At 37.3% G+C, this 22,498-nt stretch overlaps 1 protein-coding gene across 1 annotated transcript in view; it reads left to right on the top strand.

Moving 5' to 3' along the window:
- LOC126088487 (flotillin-1) overlaps positions 1-19,046 on the top strand; it is a 176,294-nt gene extending 157,248 nt beyond the window's left edge. The window contains exon 11 of the mRNA XM_049906630.1: positions 18,410-19,046. Coding sequence (XP_049762587.1) covers positions 18,410-18,427 — 18 coding nt within the window. The 3' untranslated portion in view covers positions 18,428-19,046. The remainder of the gene's footprint in view (positions 1-18,409) is intronic.
- Positions 19,047-22,498: the final 3,452 nt, after the last annotated feature.

A 22,498-nucleotide genomic window follows, 5' to 3' on the forward strand; every position in this document is an offset into this window, starting at 1 on the left:
TAAGAGAAGAGAATGAAAAAAGCTTTCAGTGGGATATCTAATAAGTTATGGATTGCATTCATATATGCCTGCAGTGTTAATTTATGAGCATTCCTATTGCAATATTCATGCATATTAAAAGATAATTGCAACATTCTTTTGTGTGAGTTGGCATCGAGTAGTAATTCGATTTGAAATATTTCATTGCAGCAAATCTAATAAAACAGAAGACTGTTTTCAGTTTCTGACAAAATTATATTTGCTGTTGAACCTTCTATTGCCCACCATCACTACCTTAACTAACCATCTAGTCATAGTCATCATCACTACTGTAGTTAACTATTGGCACCTGCTACATCAGTATATTAATTTGAAAATTGGTGCTCCTGGCTGTCTTTTCTGTGTCTTCACAGTAAATCTCACTGCTTCATGTCACATGCAATGAGATTCTTTTTAGTGTCATTTAAACTAAGGAGCACAGTTATCTCCCTTTTCATGAGCATCAGTTTTTGCTCTTAGATCCAGATTCTGAGTCTGGCTAGGAGTTACAAAAATATTTAAAATATCATTTGATTTGTGATATATCTTTGTGATATAAAATTTTGCTACAATGTCATTTTATTATTTATAGAGAAAAAATAGCAAATACATTCCACCCGGAGGAGACTATACAGAGATGGACATCTTTCCGAGATCATTTGTGTGGGTTTTCAGTTCATTCTGTATCTTGCTGGAATATCTTTGGCATCTTCTGCAGTCATACGTTAAAAAAATCATTTATTTCTCTTACATTAATTTTTCAGATTATCCTTGCATATTCTATAAGTCTTTCATTCATGTTGCAAATGGATAGTGAACAAATACTCTTATAAAATTCTGCTAATATTGTAGGAAAATTTGTTTCAACTTTCACATGAACTATTTATTGCTCCTGTAGTTACAAACACTAATGATGAATGACACTAAGGAACAGGACATGTAACTCAAGGTTTCTCCATGAACATAGTTTCTTCTTGAACTTGCATAAATTACTGCACATCAAACAGCTTCTCTGGTATGTCATTCATCACATCAGCAGGAAAATCTCCCATCTTTGAATTCCACATTCAGTTCTCAAGAGAATTATGACTCACATGGCCAGAGTTGCCTCAGTTTGGCGTATGTCATAGTTCTGGGACCTTCATCATCACCACCTACTCAGCAAAGACCATTTGTTTTAATTTTAATAACATGGTTTGCTTAACAGTGTTAAAGTTGATTTATCATAATCATACACAAGCTTGAGTATTTCACATTAGATAGAATTGCCTAAGTCTCTCTTCCTCCATTGAATTTGAAAAGAAGTCTGTCCATCACTAAAAAGTTGTCATAAGATGATTCTTGGAGGAGGTTTCTAATTGCTGCCAAATCATTGTCCTTCACTTGAACTTCTCTATTTCCGTTACACCAGAAGGAACAAAACAGAATGTACGTTTACACAGCAATTTATAGTATCTATGTGTTTTATTCTAAAACCAGACAAAAATGAAAAACTGATATGGCAAAATCGAACAAAAAAGCTGAATATAGCAAATTACATTGGAAAAAAAACATCGATAGCGGCATTATAAAACAGTTACACAAGATACACAAGCGGAAATAACTTATGCACCTGAAACAATCATCAAAACAATTAACACAGCAATAATTGACAGAATGCTGCAGGCAGAAAGAACAATAGTTAGGAGATGCATAAATAAACAATATCAAATAAATAATCATTCAAGGACAGCTTCAAGTGAAACTCTATATAAGGAAGTAGAACCACTGATGAGAACGATCAGAAAGAATCACAACTTATTCTTTGGAAATTTGATTAGAACACCAGAAAACAGAATTAGTAAGAGAATAATACAAAAGTTGTGGACTAGAAAGAGTAACATTAAATGATTTATAGAAATTAAGGAAGATATAAGAGAAATCCAAAGTACAGTAGATGACCTAAAAACCAAAACAGAGAAATGCACAACCCGGCAAGACTTCTTCATGGTCATTTTGAATATAGCACAATCCATTACCATTTTAAAATTTTGTTTTAACATTCCAGTTAGGTGTCAAAGTTCCCTTCTGAAAGTTAATGTGTTGTTATAAGAATAATTATTAACTGTCTAAATCACATTTTAAAGTCTGTTGGTGATGACTTGTTGCGATTGTGATAACCATCATCTGGCTAAATTAATTTTGGTCATATGATTGTCATGGTAACTAAAAGCAGTCATCCCTAATAGAAATAATAAAAATATGCTACTTAGATTGTTGCTGTTTATTCTTATATTAACCAGTTTTGCTTTATTTTTATTGCTTTTTAGTCTTATATTGAAAATGAAAATGTATTGATCAATTATATTTATTGACGTCGCACATCTTACTTTCTTCGCACATCTTATTTTCTTCTTCTTTCATTTCACCCAACTTTGGGGTACATTAGATCAATCACTTAGTAATGTTCTGTGCCTTTGTATTAGCCCAGTATTGTTTTAATCCTTCTGATCTAGCTTTCCTTTCTTCATCAGAGATGTGGTTCATCTGTTTGGTTTGGTTTTTGACTTGGAACCTCTCTTTCTTTCTTGTCTTAGGATAATTTTTTGCAGTTTAATCTGTAAGCGTATTTTTTGCGATTTGGAGTTCTTTTGAAACCTTCTCCATTTCCGTAAAGCAAATTGGTTTGCTTTTTGTGTCGTGGAAGTATCAAAAAAATTATTTGGTTAATCTGTTTGAGTTCATTCTGAGGATGTGTCCATAAAAATCATTGTTTTTCTTCAAACAATGTAAAATCCAGGATGGAATGTAACAATATTGAGAAGGAAAGTTACTACTCACCATTTAGCATGCCTATCATTAAAAACGGCCTTAATGACTGAAAGCTGTAATTGTGAAAATCTTTTTGTTGTGCGTATGAGTGACTCAGCAATTCTTTTCTTTACTGAGTTGAGGATTTTCTTGGTTGTTTGGTAAAGGGTTTTGTTTCTGATGTGGCTTAATTGGCTGTACTGGAATTTCGGGCCTAGGATTATTCTTAATATCTTCCTTTCTTTGATCTCCAACCGGGGACTTTTTTTCTAGGTAGAAGACCAGTTCAGCTTCATTTCTGATAGATTCCATAGCCTATTACCCAAGGGCATTCCAGCTGATATATTCTCAAAGATATTTGAACTCTTCCACAGCTTCAAATTTTTGTTGTCCCATTTCAAGATGTTTTGGTGGGTTATTTATGTTTGTCATTATTTTGATCTTTTCAAAGAGATTATGAGATCAGTTTTTTATGCTTCTTTTTGTAGTCTGGGGGTCTGTTCCTTGGCTTCTTCCCAGGTCTCTGCTAGTAGGGCCATATCATCTGCAAAGACTACGCAGTTGACTTTGATTTTTTTTTTTATCATAGTAGGATTCGTGCATGGGTCTTTGTGTTCCACTCTCTGACTACCTTTTTGGCCACAGTTAAATACTATAGGGAGAGGACATGTGGCTCATAATTGGAAAAGTGTAATGGTCATCTCTCCATTGGCAAAAAATTCTAGACTAGTCCCCCGTTTGGATCTTCGGGAGGAGACTGCCAAGGGGCAGGTGACCATAAGAACAAGATTGAATAACCAATGAAAGGATAATGTTCCAAGAATCAGGGCATGGAATGTCAGAAGTTTGAAGGTGGTAGGGAAGCTAGAAAATCTGAAACAGGAAATGCTAAGGCTCAGTCTAGATATAGTGGGCATCAGTGAAGTGAAATGGAAAGAAGAAAAGGTTTCTTGTCAGACAAGTATAGGGTAATACCAACAACAGCAGAAAATGGTATAACAGGAGTAGGATGTGTTATGAATAGGAAGATAGAAGACAGAGTGATTCACTGTGAACAGTTCAGCGATAGGGTTGTTCTCATTAGATTCAACAGCAAGCCAACACCAACAACAATAGGTTAGGCATCATGCCAATGTCACAAACAGAGGATGAAGAGATAAACCAATATGTAAAGGGAGAGGAAAATTCATTAGTCATGGGGGATAGGGATGCTGTTGCAGGGGAAAGAGTAGAAGAGAGAGTTCCAGGAGATTATGGGCTTGGTAATAGAAATGAGAGAGGAGGAAGATTAATTGAGTCTGTCAGATAGTAATAGCGAATACTCTGTTCAAGAATCTCAAGACAAGAAGGTATACTTGGAGAAGGCCAGTAGATATAGGAAGATTTCAGTTAGATTACATCATGGTGGGGCAGAAATTCTGAAATCAGATATTGGATTGTAAGCTGTACCCAGGAGCAGATATAGACTCATATCAAAATTTGGTAGACTCATGTCAGCTTTTTGTAATGATGAAGAGTATGCTAAAGTTTAAGAGACTACTCAGGAATAATCAATGCACAAAGAAATGGGATACAAAAGTACTAAGGAATGAAGAGATATGCTTGAAGTTCTCCGAGGTTACAGAAACTAATGAATAGCTTGGTAGGAATGGACATCTTTAAAAAGGGCAATCACAGAAATCAGAGAGAAAAATGTAGGTAAAACGAAGGTGACTGTGAAGAAACCATGGGTCATAAAAGAAATGTTTCAGCTGATTGACAAAAAGGGCATGGATGTGTGTGATGTCCTTAGGTTAGTTAGGTTTAGGTAGTTCTAAGTCTAGAGAACTGATGATCTCGGATGTTAAGTCCCATAGTGCTTAGAGCCGTTTGAACCTTTGATTGACAAAAGATAGAAGAACAATAATGTTTAGGGAAATTCAGAAATACAATTCACTTAGGAATGAAATAAACAGGAAGCACAGGGAAGCTAAAACAAAACTGCTACTTTAAAAATGTGAAGAAGTTGAGGAAGAAATAATTGTCAGAAGGACTGACGCGGTGTATAGAAGAGTCAAAACAACCTTTGGTGAAGTCAAAAGCGAGGGTAGTAACATTAAGAGTGCAATTAATGCAGAGGAGAGAGTGAATAGGTGGAAGGAGTATATTGAAGGCCTCCATAAGGGGGAGGACTTACCAGATGATGTGATGGAAGAAGAAACAGGAGTCAATAGGGAAGAAATAGGGTATCCAGTACTAGAATCAACATTCAAAAGAGTTGTGGAAGCCTTAAAATCAAATACGGCAGAAGGTACAGATAACATTCATTTGGAATTCCTAAAATCATTGGGGGAAGTCACAACAAAATGATTATTCACATTGGTGTGTAGAATATATGGGACTAGTGCTATACCATCAGACTTGTGGGCAATCATCATCCACACAATTCCAAAGATAGCAAGAGCCAACAAGTACGAGAATTACTGTACAGTCAGCTTAACATCTCATGCATCCACCTTGCTGACAACAATAATGTACAGAAGAATGGAAAAAAATTGTGACTTTGTTAGATGATAATCAGTTTGACTTTAGGAAAGGCAAAGGCACCAGAGAAGCAATTCTGATGTTGCGGTTGATAATGGAAGCAAAACTAAAGAAAAATCCCAACAAATTCATAGGTTTTGTCTACCGTATTTACTCGAATCTAAGCCACACTCGAATCTAAGCCGCACCTGAAAAATGAGACTCGAAATAAAGGAAAAAAAAATTCCCAAATCTAAGCCGCACCTGAAATTTGAGACTCGAAATAAAGGAAAAAAAAATTCCCAAATCTAAGCCGCACCTGAAATTTGAGACTCGAAATTCAAGGGGAGAGAAAAGTTTTAGGCCGCACCTCCAAATCGAAACAAAGTTGGTCCATTGTAATATGAGACACAATTTAGGTCGAATGAATGACGATACAGCTACAGTAGTTTGGTTCGAGTAGAAAGCTTAGCAGTTAAGCTTTACCAGGTAGCCATTGCTATGCGTCAGGTGCTCCGTCCGTATTTATACGGATACCCTTCCTTTTTCACGTGCTTCGTCTGGTTTGAATCGATTGCTTATTTTGCTTTGATCTGATACATGCCGTTTTCTATGTTATAGGTGTTTATGTCAGACACTCTAAGCTGAAAATGCATTACTATACTGTGTCATGCATTGTTTGTCGCATTCGATAGTGAGTGTTTACGGCCTGTCGCTGCTCGCGGCATGGCGCGCTACCGCGGCCTACAATTAAAAAAAGAAGGAATCGTCTCATTAGCGAAACAATGGCAAGAGACTGCTATTTGTTGTTACACTGCTGCTTTCTTTGATAATGATCAACAAGAACCAAATAATAGACTGCGGATGATAGAACATGTTCTGAACGAGAGTTTGGCGAACATTTTTCTCCGTTTGAAACTCTTCGCGGCCGCTTCTTTAGTACATCAAATTCTGCACAGAAATTTGTCATCTTAGATTTAAAAATCTAGTCAGTTGCCGTGCTTCATTTCTGACTGTATCACTATTAGGCATAAGAGTAATACGAATATAAACATGACACGATACGTATATTCTTCCGCGTTTGCTGTTGTCTCACTCTAGTTTCGTAGTTTATTTGGCAGACAGGATTTAAATGAGATAGGAGCAAACACGAAAGAATACATGGCAAAATGTTTATATTCGTATTATTCTTATGGTGAAGAGAATACTGCATGTGATTCACATTTCATCAGGTTCCTATTAGCAACCATCTCTTATCACAGGTAGGAAAAAATTCAGAACGTAGAGTTGACCATATTGACAAAAATCCCAGTATTACCAGTCGGATTTTCGTAGTACATTGAAATTCGAAGATGAACAATACGGAATTTGTATTTACTTCGTTGGATAATGTATGAAAAAGCAGTGGTCGAAACTCGGGCGGAGAAAAAAACCTCGTCTTCCAATTTATTTATTTTTATTTTATTTACTGACGCAGAGGTTTTGGCGCCAGTATTTATCTTTGTGCCTACAAAGGATGCCTGTGTAGCGCTACATGTATTCGACGGCAGAAGTTAGTTGTGGCGGCACCTATCAACATTTTTCAGAACTTCCGCTTGCTTTGCACTCGATTCTAAGCCGCAGGCGGTTTTTTGGATTACAAAAACTGGAAAAAAAGTGCGGCTTAGATTCGAGTAAATACGGTATCTGGAAAAGCATTCAAAAATGTTAAATGGTGCAAGATGAGAAAAAAATAGGGGTAAGCTATAGGGAAAAATTGGTAAAATACAGTAAGTGCAAGAACCAAGAGGGAATAATAAGAGTGGAGGACCAAGAACAAAGTGCTCGGATTGAAAAGGATGTAAGACATGGATGTAGTCTTTCACCTCTGCTGTTCAATCTATAGATCGAAGAAGCAGTGACAAGAAGAAAAGAAAGGTTCAAGAGTGGTGAAAGGACCATCACTGTTAAAATTCACTGAAGATGATGCTGTCCTCAGTGAAAGTGAAGAATAATTAAAGGACCTGCTGAATGAAATGATTAGTTTGATGATTACAGAATATGGATTGAGAGTAAATTGAAGAAAGACAAAAGTAATGAGAAGTAGCAGAAATGAGAACAGTGTGAAACTTAACATCAGGATTGATGGTCATGAAGTAAATGAAGTTATGGAATTCTGCTACCCAGGCAGCAAAATAATTCATGATGGACAGAGCAAGAAGGACTTAAAAAGCAGAATAGCACTGGCAAAAAGGGCATTCCTGGCCAAGAGAAGGATGATTATAGTGTCAAACATAGGCCTTAATTTGAGGAAGAAATGTCTGAGAATGTATGAATGGAGCACAGCATTGTATGGCAGTGAAATATGAACTGTGGGAAAACTGGAACGGAAGAGAATCGAAGCATTTGAGATATGGCAATCAGAAGAATGTTGAACATTAGGTGGATTGGTAAGGAAAGGAATGAGGAGGTGCCCCACTGAATTGCTGAGGAAAGGAATATATGGAAAAAGGCTGACAAAGGATGACAGGGCATGACTTCAGACATCAGGGAATAACGTCCATGGTACTGTGTTGGTAAGGGTTTCTCTGCTTAGGGTTGTGGTTTTTTTGTCTGCAATTAGTTATTTTAGTATAGAGGGATTCCCAGTCTGTTGAGTCATGTGATTTTTTTAAAGTCAATGAAAGTGATAACATATGATTTTGGTCTTGATTTTTTTGTAGGCCATGAGGTTTTTAAGGTTTAGGTTTTGTCCTGGGCAGGATCTTCCTTTCCTGCAGTCTGCTTGGTATTCTTCCAGGTGATGATGTAGTTGGGGTTCTGCTCTGTTTAGTAGGACTTCAGAGAATATCTTGTATATTACTTCTAAGAGTGACATTCATGATAAGAAGAGTTTGAATCACAGCCAGGCACAACCAAACAACTGCTGTACATTTGATCTTACACACACACACACACACACACACACACACACACACACACACACACACACAACCACTGTCTCTGGCTGCTGGGGCTAGAGTGCACACAACAACTATGTCTGAAGGGAGAAGCAATCTGTTCGTAGCAATGGTAAGGAGGAGGCTGGGATGGGGAGAGGGAGAGATGGCAGAGCAGGGGTGGGGGAATGTGTTGTGCTACTTGTGGAGACATGCAGAAACGTGAGGAGGGCAGATTAGGGTTACTAGATGCAGTCAGGAGATTTGAGGTTGGGGGGGGGGGGGGGGGGGGGAGTGGAAAAGTAGGAGAAAGAGACTGGTGGCACATTAGTGAGAAGGCTGTGTAGTGTTGGAGTGAGAGCATGGAGGGGATAGGTGGGTGAAGGACTGGGACTAGCAAAGTTGAGACCGGGGACTTTACAAGAACATCGGATGTATGGCTGGGAGAGTTCCTGCCTGTGCACTTCAGAAAAGCTGGTGTTGGCAGGACAAATCCAGATGGTTTAGGCTGTGAAGCAGGCTATAGTAGTACGTCTGTCCATGTTAAACCTTCCAACTACGAGCAATACTCCATTTCGGCAGCTGCTACCCATTCCATACCAAGAAGTCCCTTATATACAGTTAAGCCACCCATGGCAACTGCATCTGTAGTGACAAGCAGTCCCTCTCCAAATGTATCACAGGTCTTATTGAGGCCTTCGCAGATCAAAATTACCCTTTAAGCCTTCTACATAAAAAAGATGATGATGATGATGATTAGTGTTTTAGGGCACACAACGACGAGGTTATCAGCACCCATTCTACGCAAAAAATCTCCTATGCTTTGTCCCTGCAGTCACCTACTGCCTCCCACATTCCCACCTTCTGACCGCAAAGGAGCACTCCTCTCTTGACTCAATACCATCCAGATGGGAGCAACATAATCACTTTCTCCACCAGAGTTTTGGTACCTCTCTTTGTGTCCTGAAATGAAGAATGTCTTACTCACTAACCTTCCCATCCCTTCCCCAGTGGCACTCCTCCACCCACCTCCTATGCAGTATCCTTGTCTATCCCTATTCCAAACCTCTTGTCTCGTGACTCATATCCCTGCAAAAGACCTAGATGACAGACTTGCCCCAAACCCCCTGCTACCACTACCTTCTCCAGTCCACTCACAAGCCTCATCCATCCCAACAAAGGCCTATGAAAGCAGTCATATGATCTGCAAACTAAGCTGCAACCACTGTGCTGCTTTCTATGTGGTTATGACAATCAGTGAGCTTTCTGTCTGCATGAATGACCATGGACAGACAGTGGCCAAGAGACAGCCAGACCATCCAGTCACTAAACATGCTGCCCAACACAGCATGCTTCATTTCCATAACTACGTCACAGCCTGCACCATCTGAATCTTTCCTACCAACACCAGCATTTCTGAATTGTGCAGGTGGGAGCCCCCTGGTCTCAACCTCCATGTATCCCTGTTCTTTGGCCACCTATCCCCTTCCCTGCTCCCACTCCAGCACTAAACAGCCTTCTGTTTCGCCAATGCACCCACCAGTCTTTTTCCCCTCCTTCACTTCTCTCCTTCCCCCAACCCCCCTCAAACCTCCCAACTGCCTAGCAGCCCTACCCTATCCTCACCTCCAACAAGCTCCCACAAGCTGCACTACACTTATGCTGCTATCCCTCCCTCTCCCCACACCTGCCTCTTCCTTACCCCACCACCCACAGATTGCTTCTCCCATTAGGTACAGTTGCAGTGTGCAGTCCAGCCTCAGTGCGAGAGACAATGGTCAGTTTTATGGTTTTTGTGTGTGTTTTTTCTACTTTAGAAGAAGACACTTTGGCCAAAAGCTTAAATGTATAGCAGTTGATTCGTTGTGCTTGTCTAAGACTCAGCGTCTCTTCTTATGGTGAGGAGCAATATATCCATTTCAAAATACTGTCATTATTCCATGCCGGATTTTTACATTGTTTGTCATCTAAGAGTGAGATCCCTCTGTATTTGTTGTAGTCTGTTTACTAGGCAGTAAATGACAGTGTCCCCTGCAAACAACCTAAGACTGCTGTTCAGATTTTCTCCTAAATCGTTTATATAGATGAGGAACAGCAGAGGACCTATAACACTGTCTGTTTTACTTAATGACTTTCTCTCAGTTACTACAAACTGTGGCCTCTCTGTCAGGAAATTATGAATCCAGTCACATAACTGAGATGACATTTCATAAGCACACAGTTTGATTACAAGCCACATGTGACGTAAGGTATCAAAAGCCCCCTGGGAGTCTTTCATTTAACCAAATTTCTTCAAAGATATTTTGGAAAGACTGTATGGCAGTTTTGTTATTTTTCCAAAGTTGAGCTGTGATTTAGTTTTCTCATGAGGCCTCATATTTTTGAGATTTGACATGATTGATTGCAGTTCCTCAATGGTGGGCGGTTCCGAGTTGGGATTGATTGTTGTTGACGTGCTAAAGTCCATTGTTTCTATGGGTACCTCACAGTTGAAGTGTTTTCTTAAATACTCTGTCAATATTTTACAATTATCCCTTTTGTTGTGGGCAATGTTTCCATTTTTATTTTGGAGTTGTAGGGTTTGTGGGCTGTATTTATTTATCTTTTTTTGTTTTTTTTTTTTTTTTTTTGTTTTAAAGTCTTGTAAAAGTTCCTTGTGTCATGGAACTTCCTGGCAGATTAAAACTGTGTCCCAGACCGAGACTCAAACTCGGGACCTTTGCCATTCGTGGGCAAATGCTGTGAGGACAGGGTGGGAGTCGTGCTTGGGTGGCTCAGATGGTAGAGCACTTGCCCGCGAAAGGCAAAGGTCCCGTGTTCGAGTCTCGGTCTGGCACACCGTGTTAATCTGCCAGGAAGTTTCATTTCAGCGCACACTCCGCTGCAGAGTGAAAATATCATTCCTTGTGTCATTTTTGATGAACTTTCCATTGATGTGAAAATGGAGAGGGTCTTTTTGGGCTTTTTATGGTCTTTTGAAATGTTTGTTCACTGATTTTCGTACACTTAAGAAATGTTGTCTGTTTTGTAAGTTGCCATGCATTTCTACTTAATTCAAGGATGCTGTGTCAATTTTCTGTCAACCAAGGTCCTCTTTTTTTTTAATAGGTTATGGTAGCTAGTTATTCAGCTTTCGTTATTAAGTTTTCTTTTATTTGATCTAAGTTTTGGCTTTGCATGTCTTCAGATGCAAGAGAAAACTGTTTAGAGTTCATTATCTTTTCTAGATCATAATTTCTGCATTTTTGGTTGTTTGTTTGGTTGGTGATGTTTCTTAGGTTTATTTTTGGAAGGTGGTGATCAGAATCTAGGCTGGCTTCTCTGAACACTGACATTTTGTATTTGTTTATGGGACTTCCGTTTGATTGCCACATCAGCGAGTTGGAATTCACATAGGTGTGGTTTGGTGAGATCCATGTTTTCTGTTTTCTAAATAGCTTTTAAAGGCTGTGTATTTCAGGATCATGTTGTGGGCTTGGCATGTTCTATCAATCTGACACCATATATGCTGCATAGTTTTGAACAATAATTTTGTATTTCTTCTCCTTCTTTACCTGGGCATTGAAGTCAGCCAACAGTAGGACATTGTGGTTTTCTGGAAATGTTTGCCAATTGTCATCTAGTTTGTCCCAAAAGATTTTGACCTTCTCTTTGCCCTTTTTTTTGTCTCCAGTTGTGGGATCATTTGCATTCACATTGGTGTATATTCTGTTAACAGATTTGATAGCTGATAATGGATCCAAAGATGTTAGTCAGTTGTGAAGTCGATTCCAAGGTGCCCCCCCCCCCCCCCCCGCCCCCACATACACACATATGCTTTGTATATTCTGAAACCTCTAGAATGAAAATTATTTTCAGCCATGTATCTCGTTTCTTGTAGTGACATTACAAGAATTCTGTGATTTTTTTTTATGCTTTCTGTAAGAGGGTTGTCTCTGAGTTCTTAGGATAGGATTTACATTGAAAATAGCTATGTAACTTGGTTTTTTATGCTTCATCTTGCTTGAGGTTCCAAAACACTCATTCATATCTGTGTGATGATGCCGACTCCCCAGAATCTGGCTTGTTTGCTTGTGCACTTTGATAATGGGATAATTTGTTTCACATCACACTCTTCCATGACTGACAGTGTTTGTAAGGGGTCATTATTATTGTTAGAGATACTGGTTGATAGCCGTGGAGGATTTTCTCAGCCGCTCCTAAATTGGGAAAAAGACAGTGACAAATTGCTGCCCAGTCTGGGCACAACTGCCTTTGGATTTCCCCATACCCAGAATATCTTCAGGGCCTTCCAGTATCTGTGACCTGGAGGTGGGCCCAGTGAAGGGGACAGAAACCCAAGTGGTTATTTTGTGTCATTAAAATGATTTTACTGAAAATCTATTAAAAATAACCAACTGAAGAACAAATTAATCTGCATCCAAATAACGTAGAAAGCTTTTCAAAAGTCAGCATTCTCATAACTTTAAATTTCTATTTTAAGACAATATTCTGTCAGCACTTTAATACAGGGTGTCACATTTATTTTGGTACCCCCAAATAACACTTTGTCCAGAACAAAATAATAAATATATCAAGCAGAAGTTGTTAAGCCTCAAGGAGACATTTTTTCCCCTGTACTGAAACACAGTGAAGGTTGATGGGGTAACATAACTCATCCACTTACAGAAGTTAACAGTAAACAAATTGAAGCACAAGGAAACTGCATACCTGTCACTCAATCATGTGTGTTGAAGGGTTGTGTGAGTGCAATGCACACCAGCAAAGAGAAGGCAAAAATGCTATTCATCTGTGGAGAATATAAGTTAGCAGAATATTAATTGCAAAAAGATGGGAAGGTGGTTTCTTGTCAAGAAATAACACTCTGTCTGTATAGTTCCTCTGTCTGAGTACTAATACACTTACGTTCAACCACAATAAAAGAAAAGTAATAATACAGCTTTTAATGAAGGGCTACCTTTCTGTACATAACATACCATTTACAATTACTATAGTGCTGTACTAAAAGTACCCCTATTGTTGATAAGAAAGCATAATTGTTTTGTTCACTGTCAAGTCCAGTGTGTGTGTAAGTTACATTACCCTGGGTACCTGCACTATGTGCCAGTGCAGGAGAATCAGTCACTTTTGAGCAGGTCTTAAGGAGAGGAATTGGATTACCGGATAAAAAATAATGGTTGCTATTTAAAATAAGATGTAGTAAGTAAAGCCAACCATCAATCCGCAGATTATTTTGAAACAATAGTGCTTTACTAGGCATGGTCCTGGTGGAGGTGGTATAATGTTGCCTTCCCCTGACCCTTGAACTGAATACCCAACCAGTTATAGGGGGACCTACAGTTCGACGTGGGGTCTGAAGCATGGTGTACCTCAGCATTTTTCACACCAGCAAAGATTGCCAGAGTTGAAAGAAGTCATAAGTAACAGATACAAATCCTAAGAGTGACTGAAGGGATTGAAACTGAGACCTTTCTGATTTGCAGTCAGAAATGTGTGTCAGTGACTTGGTGGTCAAGTGCCAGACTACAAATCCGCATGTCTCAGGTTTGATGCCCGGTCAGTTCTAGGTTTTGCATCTGTCATTAATGACTTCTTTCTTCTCATAGGTAAGTAACATATGCTTGATGCATTTTTTTTTTTAATTTTTCTTCTGGATTAGAAGTTATTTTGGAAGGTAAAGATAAATGAGACACCATGTGCAGTACAAAAACAGCCACTTTTGGCCTATATTTGATGACTGTCTTTAGTACAACAGCAAACATTTGGCAATGTCCATATTTTCTAATGACATGAAAAGTTGCTATTGGGCGATTTCATCTCAAATCGTACAGGTCAAAACTGACTGGGTCACATCACTATTTCAAAGTTCACTGAAAAAAAAAAAAAATACAATGAAGTTCCATGTGATACTTCTCCAAAACTACAATATTTTGATTTTCCGATGATTTGTTAAAATGCTACAGATCTCTCTAAATGAGAGTATTTGGGAAATCTGGACCAGTGTCCAAAGTCATTCTTTGCTGGCTTCTGAGAGAGAAAGAGAAATCTCTCACCACCGCGAGAGTTAACTGAAATTGATAGCAAATCTCTTAGCAACTGTACCTGACTACGTACCCAAGAATAATTAAAAAAATAAATAAAATGGTGTGACCTATGAACCATTACCTGTGAGAGTTCATGCAGGTACAGATAGCAATTGAGATTTTAGAAGCCCTTCTTTAGTTTTTTTTTTTATTGTGAGATCATCATGTGCAGGTCACTAACTTTAAGTATAGTAGTGATACAATGACAAACTTCAGAGGTGTGGTAATCCATGTTGGGACGAACTCTATTCAAAGCAGCAGTGAAGAAGAAATCATAAACGATACAAGAAATGTAATTCATTTGGCGAAAAAATTGTTTACAAGCTCTAGAATCGTAATCAGTGGAATCTTACATAGAAGATCAGTGAGTAACACTCATATAAACTGCACCGTCAGGGGACAGTGCGACGAACTTAGCGTGATTTTCGTTGACCCTAACAAATTTCTGAATAACAAATGTCTGGGCGGGGATGGCTTGCATTTGAATAGACTAGGCACAGTGACCTTTAGTAAAATGCTCATGGACATATGTAAAATTATTAAAAATAAGGGAAACTGGTATGTTCTGAAAGGGGTGATGTTCCAAGGATATCATTTGAAAATAAAAAAAGAGGAATGTAAATGAAATAATGACATACTTGAAGTAATTCACAATGTCAAAAAGACAGTGAGAAATGACAATGCTAAATACAGTAATAATTATTTCACAATTGTTCACCAAAATAGCGAAAGTTTAAGAAATAAAGTCCAACAGCTAGAAGTTGAGCTGGAAACTATAAACAGCTCTCAGTTGTTTGTATCACAGAGCATTGGTGCAATGAAGTGGAAATCAAGTAGTCTTAAAATCTTACAATTTAGCATGGTGCATACAGTAGAAGTTCTATGAAGTGTGGAGGTTGTTGTATTTATGTTAAACAAAATTAACCATATAATGTCAGAAGTGATTATGTGCAATCAGTGAAGACAAACATTGTGAGTTGGCAGCAATAGAATTTAGAGACCAGTACAGACGTAGAAAATTAACTATTTTGTGTTTATACAGGTCGCCTAGTGGAGACCTTAGTAAGTTTTTGTCTAAACTAAATCAAGTACTTGATATGATATCCACTCCAAAGAGCAACATTCTCATATGTGGAGACCTAAATATAGATAAACTGAATCCAGATCCTACCTGAGAATCATTAATAAGTGTCACCCAAAGTTTCAATTTATTGCCAAGGGTTAACAGTGCAACAAGAATAACAAACCATTCAAAGACAGCTATTGATCAGGTTTTAACATATTTAGATAAAGAATACCATAGTGTGGATGTTTTTGAGCTAGGATTATCTGACCATGCTGGTCAAATTATAAATATAAAAATGACTACAGAATGAACAAAGAAAATACAAGTATATAGGTGAAATTTTTCCAAACCAAAAAGGCAGGAGTTTGCTAAACAAATAGCAGATGAAACTGGGAAACAGTATACTCAGAGGTAGTTGCAAATGATAAATTCAAGAACTTCATGACACTATTCAAACTAAAATTTGAAGAGATCTTTCTTAAAGTGTTACGTCCATTCTCAACAGCTGAACAAAACAAATGGGTGACAAAAGGTATCAAAAAATCATCTCAAACACTGAAGTACCTCGGCTCTATCAAACACAGTCAAACAAATCCATCTTTCACACTCTTATAAAAGGTATAGGAAAACACACAGGAAAGTGTTGTGTGCTGCTAAGAGGGCTCACAACTCCAGACTGGTGCCGAGTGCTGAAAACGAAAACAAAGCAGTCTGGAAGATTGTAAAACAGGAGACCAGCAACAGAAAGATGAATGTGTCAAACATAAAAATAAAAAAAGAAGGGATTCTAATAAAAGATCCAAAATATTTAGCAAACTATATAAATAATTATTTCAGCAGTATAGGTACAAAATTACAGCAAAAATTGCTAAAATACCCTCGGATCACAAAGCTAAACAAAAGTGTACCACATTCAATGGTATTACTGCCCACAACAAAGGAAGAAGTCTACAAAGTAGTTTGCAAACTGAAAAATAAAAATGCAGCTGGTTTAGATGAAGTTCCAATTTTTCTAATTAAAGACTGTATAGAGAGCCTATTATCACCATTAGTTAATATTATAAACCAATCATTCAAGCAGGGTTACTTTCCTGACTACTTAAAATATGCTAAAGTACTGCCTCTCTTCAAGAAAGCAGACACAGGAAATACAGAAAATTATAGGCCACTCTCACCGCTCTCGTGCTTTGCAAAAATAATAGAAACTATTGTGAAACATAGACTTATGAGCTACTTAAATAAGCACAACCTCCTAGCCAAGGACCAGTTTGGATTCCAAACAGGAAAGGCACAGAAGCAGCAACAGCATATCTAACTAAATATATCCTAGAAGCACTCGATAAAGGAAACTATACAACAGGTATATTTCTCAATCTAACCAAACCTTTTGACACAGTGGATCACAAAACACTGTTGGTAAAGCTAGATGAACTGGGAATAAGGGGGATTGGAGAAAAAAAAATTGTTCCAGTCATATCTAGAAAATAGAATACAGATGACTGAAATAACACATTTATCAAGTAACTCCAACTGTATTGAAAAACAAATTTCTGACCCCAAAAGTATAAATATAGGTGTACCAGAGGGTAGTGTCCTAGGTCCAGTACTATTTCTAATTTATATTAATGATTTCCCACAAAGTATAAAGCATGGGCATACAATATTGTTTGCAGATGACTCTAATGTGCTAATCAGTGACACATCGCATGTAGATCTAAGAGAGAAAGATGAAGAAACACTTAACAGTGTATATGAGTGGGTAGCTAACAACAAAGTCACACTTAATATTAAGAAAACAAGTGCTATGAACTTTTACATAAACAAAAAAACCATATTATAATAACCTGAAGTTAGGTAATGAAACCATACAATGGGTGGAAAGCAAAAAATTTCTTGGCATGCAAGTTGAAGTGGGAAGACCATGTAAAAATACTTCATAACAGAATCTCTGCAGCATGCTATGCCCTCAGAGTTCTTACTTTATGTATTAGATCAGTACACTTTGCATATATCCATTCTGTTATTAGTTATGGGATAATATTCTGGGGAGTGAACAGGAAAAATATCGAAGCTATATTCAAATTGCAGAAAAGAGTAGTGCGTATAATGACCAAGAGTGGCAGCATGGCTCACTACCCTGAACTTTTTAAAATGCTGGAAATCTTAACTGTCCCATGTGAATATATTTTTTCAGAATGTTATTTACATTAAAAGAATATTGGACATTATGTTAACAATGGTTCTGTACATGGTTACGAAACTAGGAACTGCAATAATTTGCATCTGGATAGAAAAAAATAAAGTTAAAACACAACAGAGTCTACTGTAGAATGCCAGCAAATTATATAATAAATTACCGCATACCGTAAAAGACAGAGAGACCATCTTCTCCTTCAAAGAAAAACTAAAAACATTTTTACAAAATAAAAGTTACTATACAGTAATGAAGTACTTGAATTAAAGAAGATTATTTAAAATCTGAAAGTTCTGTGTTGAACTATATGGAGAAATAGACTAAAAAATTTAAATTAGATTATAAGAAAATTTCACTGTCAACTATTGTATAAGCAACAAATTTAAACTGTTAAATTGTCTATTATTCAATGACGAAATCCATACAATGTAAATTGTTTCACGGATTAATAAAGAAATCAAATCAAACCAGCAAATGCTCTTGGGATAACCAAACTTGTCATGTGGTAAGAGGAAGCTATAACATATGAACAATATGTGGCTGCAACTAGATTCTATGTAAATTCTCTCTGTCTGTCGAAGTTGTCTTTTACCCATTACATATTCACTTCTCTGCATAGTTTCTGCCTTTTAGAGCAGTGATGGACACCATGTTAACAGCATCACATTAGCCACATTACTTTATGAATATATTTTGTTTTCATTCACTTAACCCACAAATATAAAACATGGCACTGCTGTATGGTAGTTGAGATGAAAAGTATTTAAGTGTAGTCAGAAATATTACCTGTGTAGGGAAAGTTCACATTTCTTTTAATGAAAAATGTTTATTTTTTCAGACTGTTCATGGTGCCTAAGCTGGAGACTCCAAGGATGTTCACTCAGCTATTGTTGTAAGATCTGATAATTAAAATGTGTAGTGTAACAATTTATGCCTCTATTTTATGACAGCTGTGAATAATCTCGTGTAACAATCTGTTAGAAGCTGTGACAATTCTGTTGTTTATATATAATCACTTCATGTGTACCTGCATAAAATTGCTATACGTATTTTTGACAAAGAATAATGAAAATGATATATGGGCACAAGTAGTATATTGAAACTAAGATAATACTGTGGTCAGACAAACTCTGAATAATCTTTGATAAAAAAAAGGTGGTTTTTGTGTATTCCATGTGAAATTATATCAAAATCATCATTTTTCATTTTCATAACTATGCATTTATTTGCTTCTTAAACAGGACATTTTATTTTAGAAGCAAAACTATGTATTTAAAGTAAGTGTGTATTTCAGTGTATTCCCCTTTGATTGCTATTTGCTTTCAAATTGTAATCATATGCTATGGGTATTGTAGACAATAGAATCTCATACAATTATCAGACTTCTCATTCATTATTGAATATTTGATTACTGTAGTGTGGATTTTGTCAAATGTCATGCATTTATTAAAAAAATAAATGAGTTATTATGTGAAGTTTTTCTTCATTTCCAACTAGCCTCTTGGTATGAATGAGGGCTACAACAATGACTTATTTTTAACTGTTGTACTTATAAAACTTCTAAATAATAACATTGCAGAGGACAGAAATTAAACACAAATCAGAACCATATTATTCTCATAATGAGAACTTTCACAGAAGTACATTATTATGGCTGTTATGTGGCTACATCATTTGCAAACCCTGTCAAAAATTTGTTCAGGCTTTTATGTATGTAAGGGGGTGAGCCATAAAGAGAGTTAGTTAATAAAGTCGGTGTGGAATGTAAGTTTTGCAGTCTTTTCACTGGTCTTCATATCTCTTGTGACTTTAAGAAGTCATGATGAATGGGGACTTCATTTAATTATGTGCCTAAGAATTGATTACCAAATAAAGAGAAAATAATCATTGTTTTAAAACATGGATAGATAAAAAAACACACACACACAGAATATATGGGGAAGTGTGAGCCATCGAAGCCAGTGACGCCTTCTGGCAGAAGGGTTGAAGAGAAAGGAGGAGAAATTGGAAATTTGTGGTAAGTTCCCATGGGCCCAAACTGCTGAGGTTATCAGTCCCTAGGCTTACACACTACTTAATCTAACTTATGCTAAGGACAAAAAACACACACACAAGGGAGGACTTGAACCTCCAACAGGCAGGGGAGGGGAGGGGGGGAGGCACTGCATGCAAGCCAAACCATAGCAAGGCACGCACTTCAGACACACAGGGTAGCCGGGAAAGGAAAAGATGATGAATGAATAATGAAGCATAGGAAGAGTTACGGAAAGGTCACCCACCTCAAGTCGGGGAAGACTTAGTGAATGGGATGGGAAGGAAAGATTGTTGGTGTCTGCATGAGAATAGATTTGAAAATCTGAGAACTTAAAGTTGGCAAATGGGGTAATAAGCAGGACAGAAATTACTGAAAAAAGATGAGTAGATTTTTCTCCTATCCAATTACATTATACTGACAAAAAATTGATTATTTTTGTTGTTATGAGTACATTCCATGGTAGATAGGTGAGAGATGAGGCGGAAAGACAGACAGTCAAAAAATAAAAAAGTAATGTGAGCAAATAAAAGTAATAACTATTAAAAAGAAATATTTAGACTACAGAAATTAATGCAAATTTAAGCCAGGTAGGTGATGAAAATCAAGCACATTTTGTAAAACAAAGTCCCACCTCCAGAGTTCTGAGAAACTGGTGTCAGGAGGGAGAATCCAGATGGACGCGTGGCGCGTTCCGGAGCACATACTATGATGTGACAATCGTAACTTTGGTGTCTATTTCACCACACATGCCATCTGGATTCTCCCTTCTAACACCAGGCTCTCCGAACTCTTCAGATGGAAACTGGCTTTGTACCATGAACTTGGTTCTCAACATCCACCTTGCTTACAATTACATCACTTTTAGTGGTCTCAGCATTTCTTTTCATTGCCTATTCCTTTTATTTGTTCCATTTTACTGTTTTATTTTCCAACCTGTTTATTTTTCCCTGCCCCTCTTCAATGTCTTAACATAGAATGCATTTTCTGCTGTTATTATTTTTCACCAGTAATCTCTATTTGCATCCTTACTCTATCCTCCACCTTAAAGTTCTCAGGTTTTCACATTTTAAGTAGTGCAGGCACCAATATTTAATCTTTCCTTCTCATCCTGTCTAGTAAGTCTCTAGACCCAATGTTCTGAGCAACTATTCTGTATCACTTCCTAAACCTCAGTAGTCCTTTTCCTTCAACCCTTCTGCCAGGAGCAGCCACTGGCTCTGAAACCTTGTGTATTCCACATATATTTTGGGGTCTTTTCCTGCAGTTTGGTGAGCAGACCTTTTATCTATCCACTATATTGCAAGATGTGATCATAAATTAATGGGAATGTTTTTAATTTCGCAGGCTTTGTACAACCGATTTTCAATTTTTTTTATCTTGTTGGTACACATGTTCCTGATGTACGTTTGCATTTCCATTTAATATATAGTTTATTGTTGACAGTCGTAATGGTTATACATGTTTCAGAGGGCTCAGCAAATTTTTACTCTAAAAAATGATGGAGTGAAGAATTTGCATTCATTTTGTTCGAAAAATGGATAGTGCAGCACCAGATTTGAAATATTAACTGCGGCTTTTGGTGACACTATTATGAGTAAGACAAGAGTTTATGAGTGATATAAAGAGGGTCAAGAAGATGATGACCACACTGGATGCCCTAACACATCAATTACTGATGCCAATGTGGAAGAAGTAAAGAAAATGGTTCTAGAAAATTAACAAGCGAGACGGAACAGTTCAAGTTTCTAGGCGTACGGATAGATAGTAAGCTGTTGTGGAAAGCCCATGTTCAGGATCTTGTTCAGAAACTAAATGCTGCTTTATTTTCCATTAGAACAGTATCTGAAATAAGTGACATTTCAACACGAAAAGTAGTCTACTTCGCATATTTTCATACGCTTATGTCATATGGTATTATTTTTTGGGGTAATTCTTCTGATTCAAAAAGGGTATTTTTGGCACAAAAACGGGCTGTTCGAGCTATGTGTGGTGTAAGTTCTAGAACCTCTTGTCGACCCCTATTCAATAGTCTGGGAATTCTGACATTGCCCTCACAGTATATATTTTCTTTAATGTCGTTTGCTGTTAGCAATATTAGCTTATTCCCAAGAGTTAGCAGCTTTCACTCAGTTAATACTAGGCAGAAATCAAATCTGCATGTGGAATGCACTTCCTTGACTCTTGTGCAGAAAGGAGTGCAGTATTCTGCTGCATCCATTTTCAATAAGCTACCACAAGAACTCAAAAATCTTAGCAGTAGCCCAAACACTTTTAAGTCTAAACTGAAGAGTTTCCTCATGGCTCACTCCTTCTATTCTGTCGAGGAGCTCCTGGAAGAGCTAAAAAATTAAGCAAATTCCAGTGTTACATTCTTGATTTTCTTTATTTAAACTAATGACGTGTCGCCTGAATATGTTTCTTATATTTCATTTTATCTGTTTCTACAATCGTGTTATAATTTCATGTATTGACTCGTTCCATGACCATGGAGACTTCTCCTTAATGTGGTCCCATGGAACAATAAATAAAAAACAAGTCATCATTAGAGAGGTTGCTTATGATGTTGGCATATCCTTTGGCTCATGCCAAGCAATTTTTCATACTTTGGGGCATGAAATGTGTAACAGCAAAGTTTGTTCCAAAATGGTTGCATTTAGACCAGAAACATCATGTAGAATCACTTAGGAACTGCTGAATGAAGCTGACAATCCAGAATTTCTAAAGAAGGTTGTAACAGGTGACAAAGCATGATTATATAGGTATGACATTTAAACCAAGGCCCAGTTGTCCCTGAAGAGCCAAGATAGAAAAATTTTGCTGAGTTTGGTTACACTTGAAGGTTCTTCTCACCATTTTCTTCGATTACAACGGGACAGTGTATCATAAGTTCCT

This window comes from Schistocerca cancellata, chromosome 1 (assembly GCF_023864275.1).
Source record: "Schistocerca cancellata isolate TAMUIC-IGC-003103 chromosome 1, iqSchCanc2.1, whole genome shotgun sequence".
Classification (NCBI taxonomy): domain Eukaryota; kingdom Metazoa; phylum Arthropoda; class Insecta; order Orthoptera; family Acrididae; genus Schistocerca; species Schistocerca cancellata.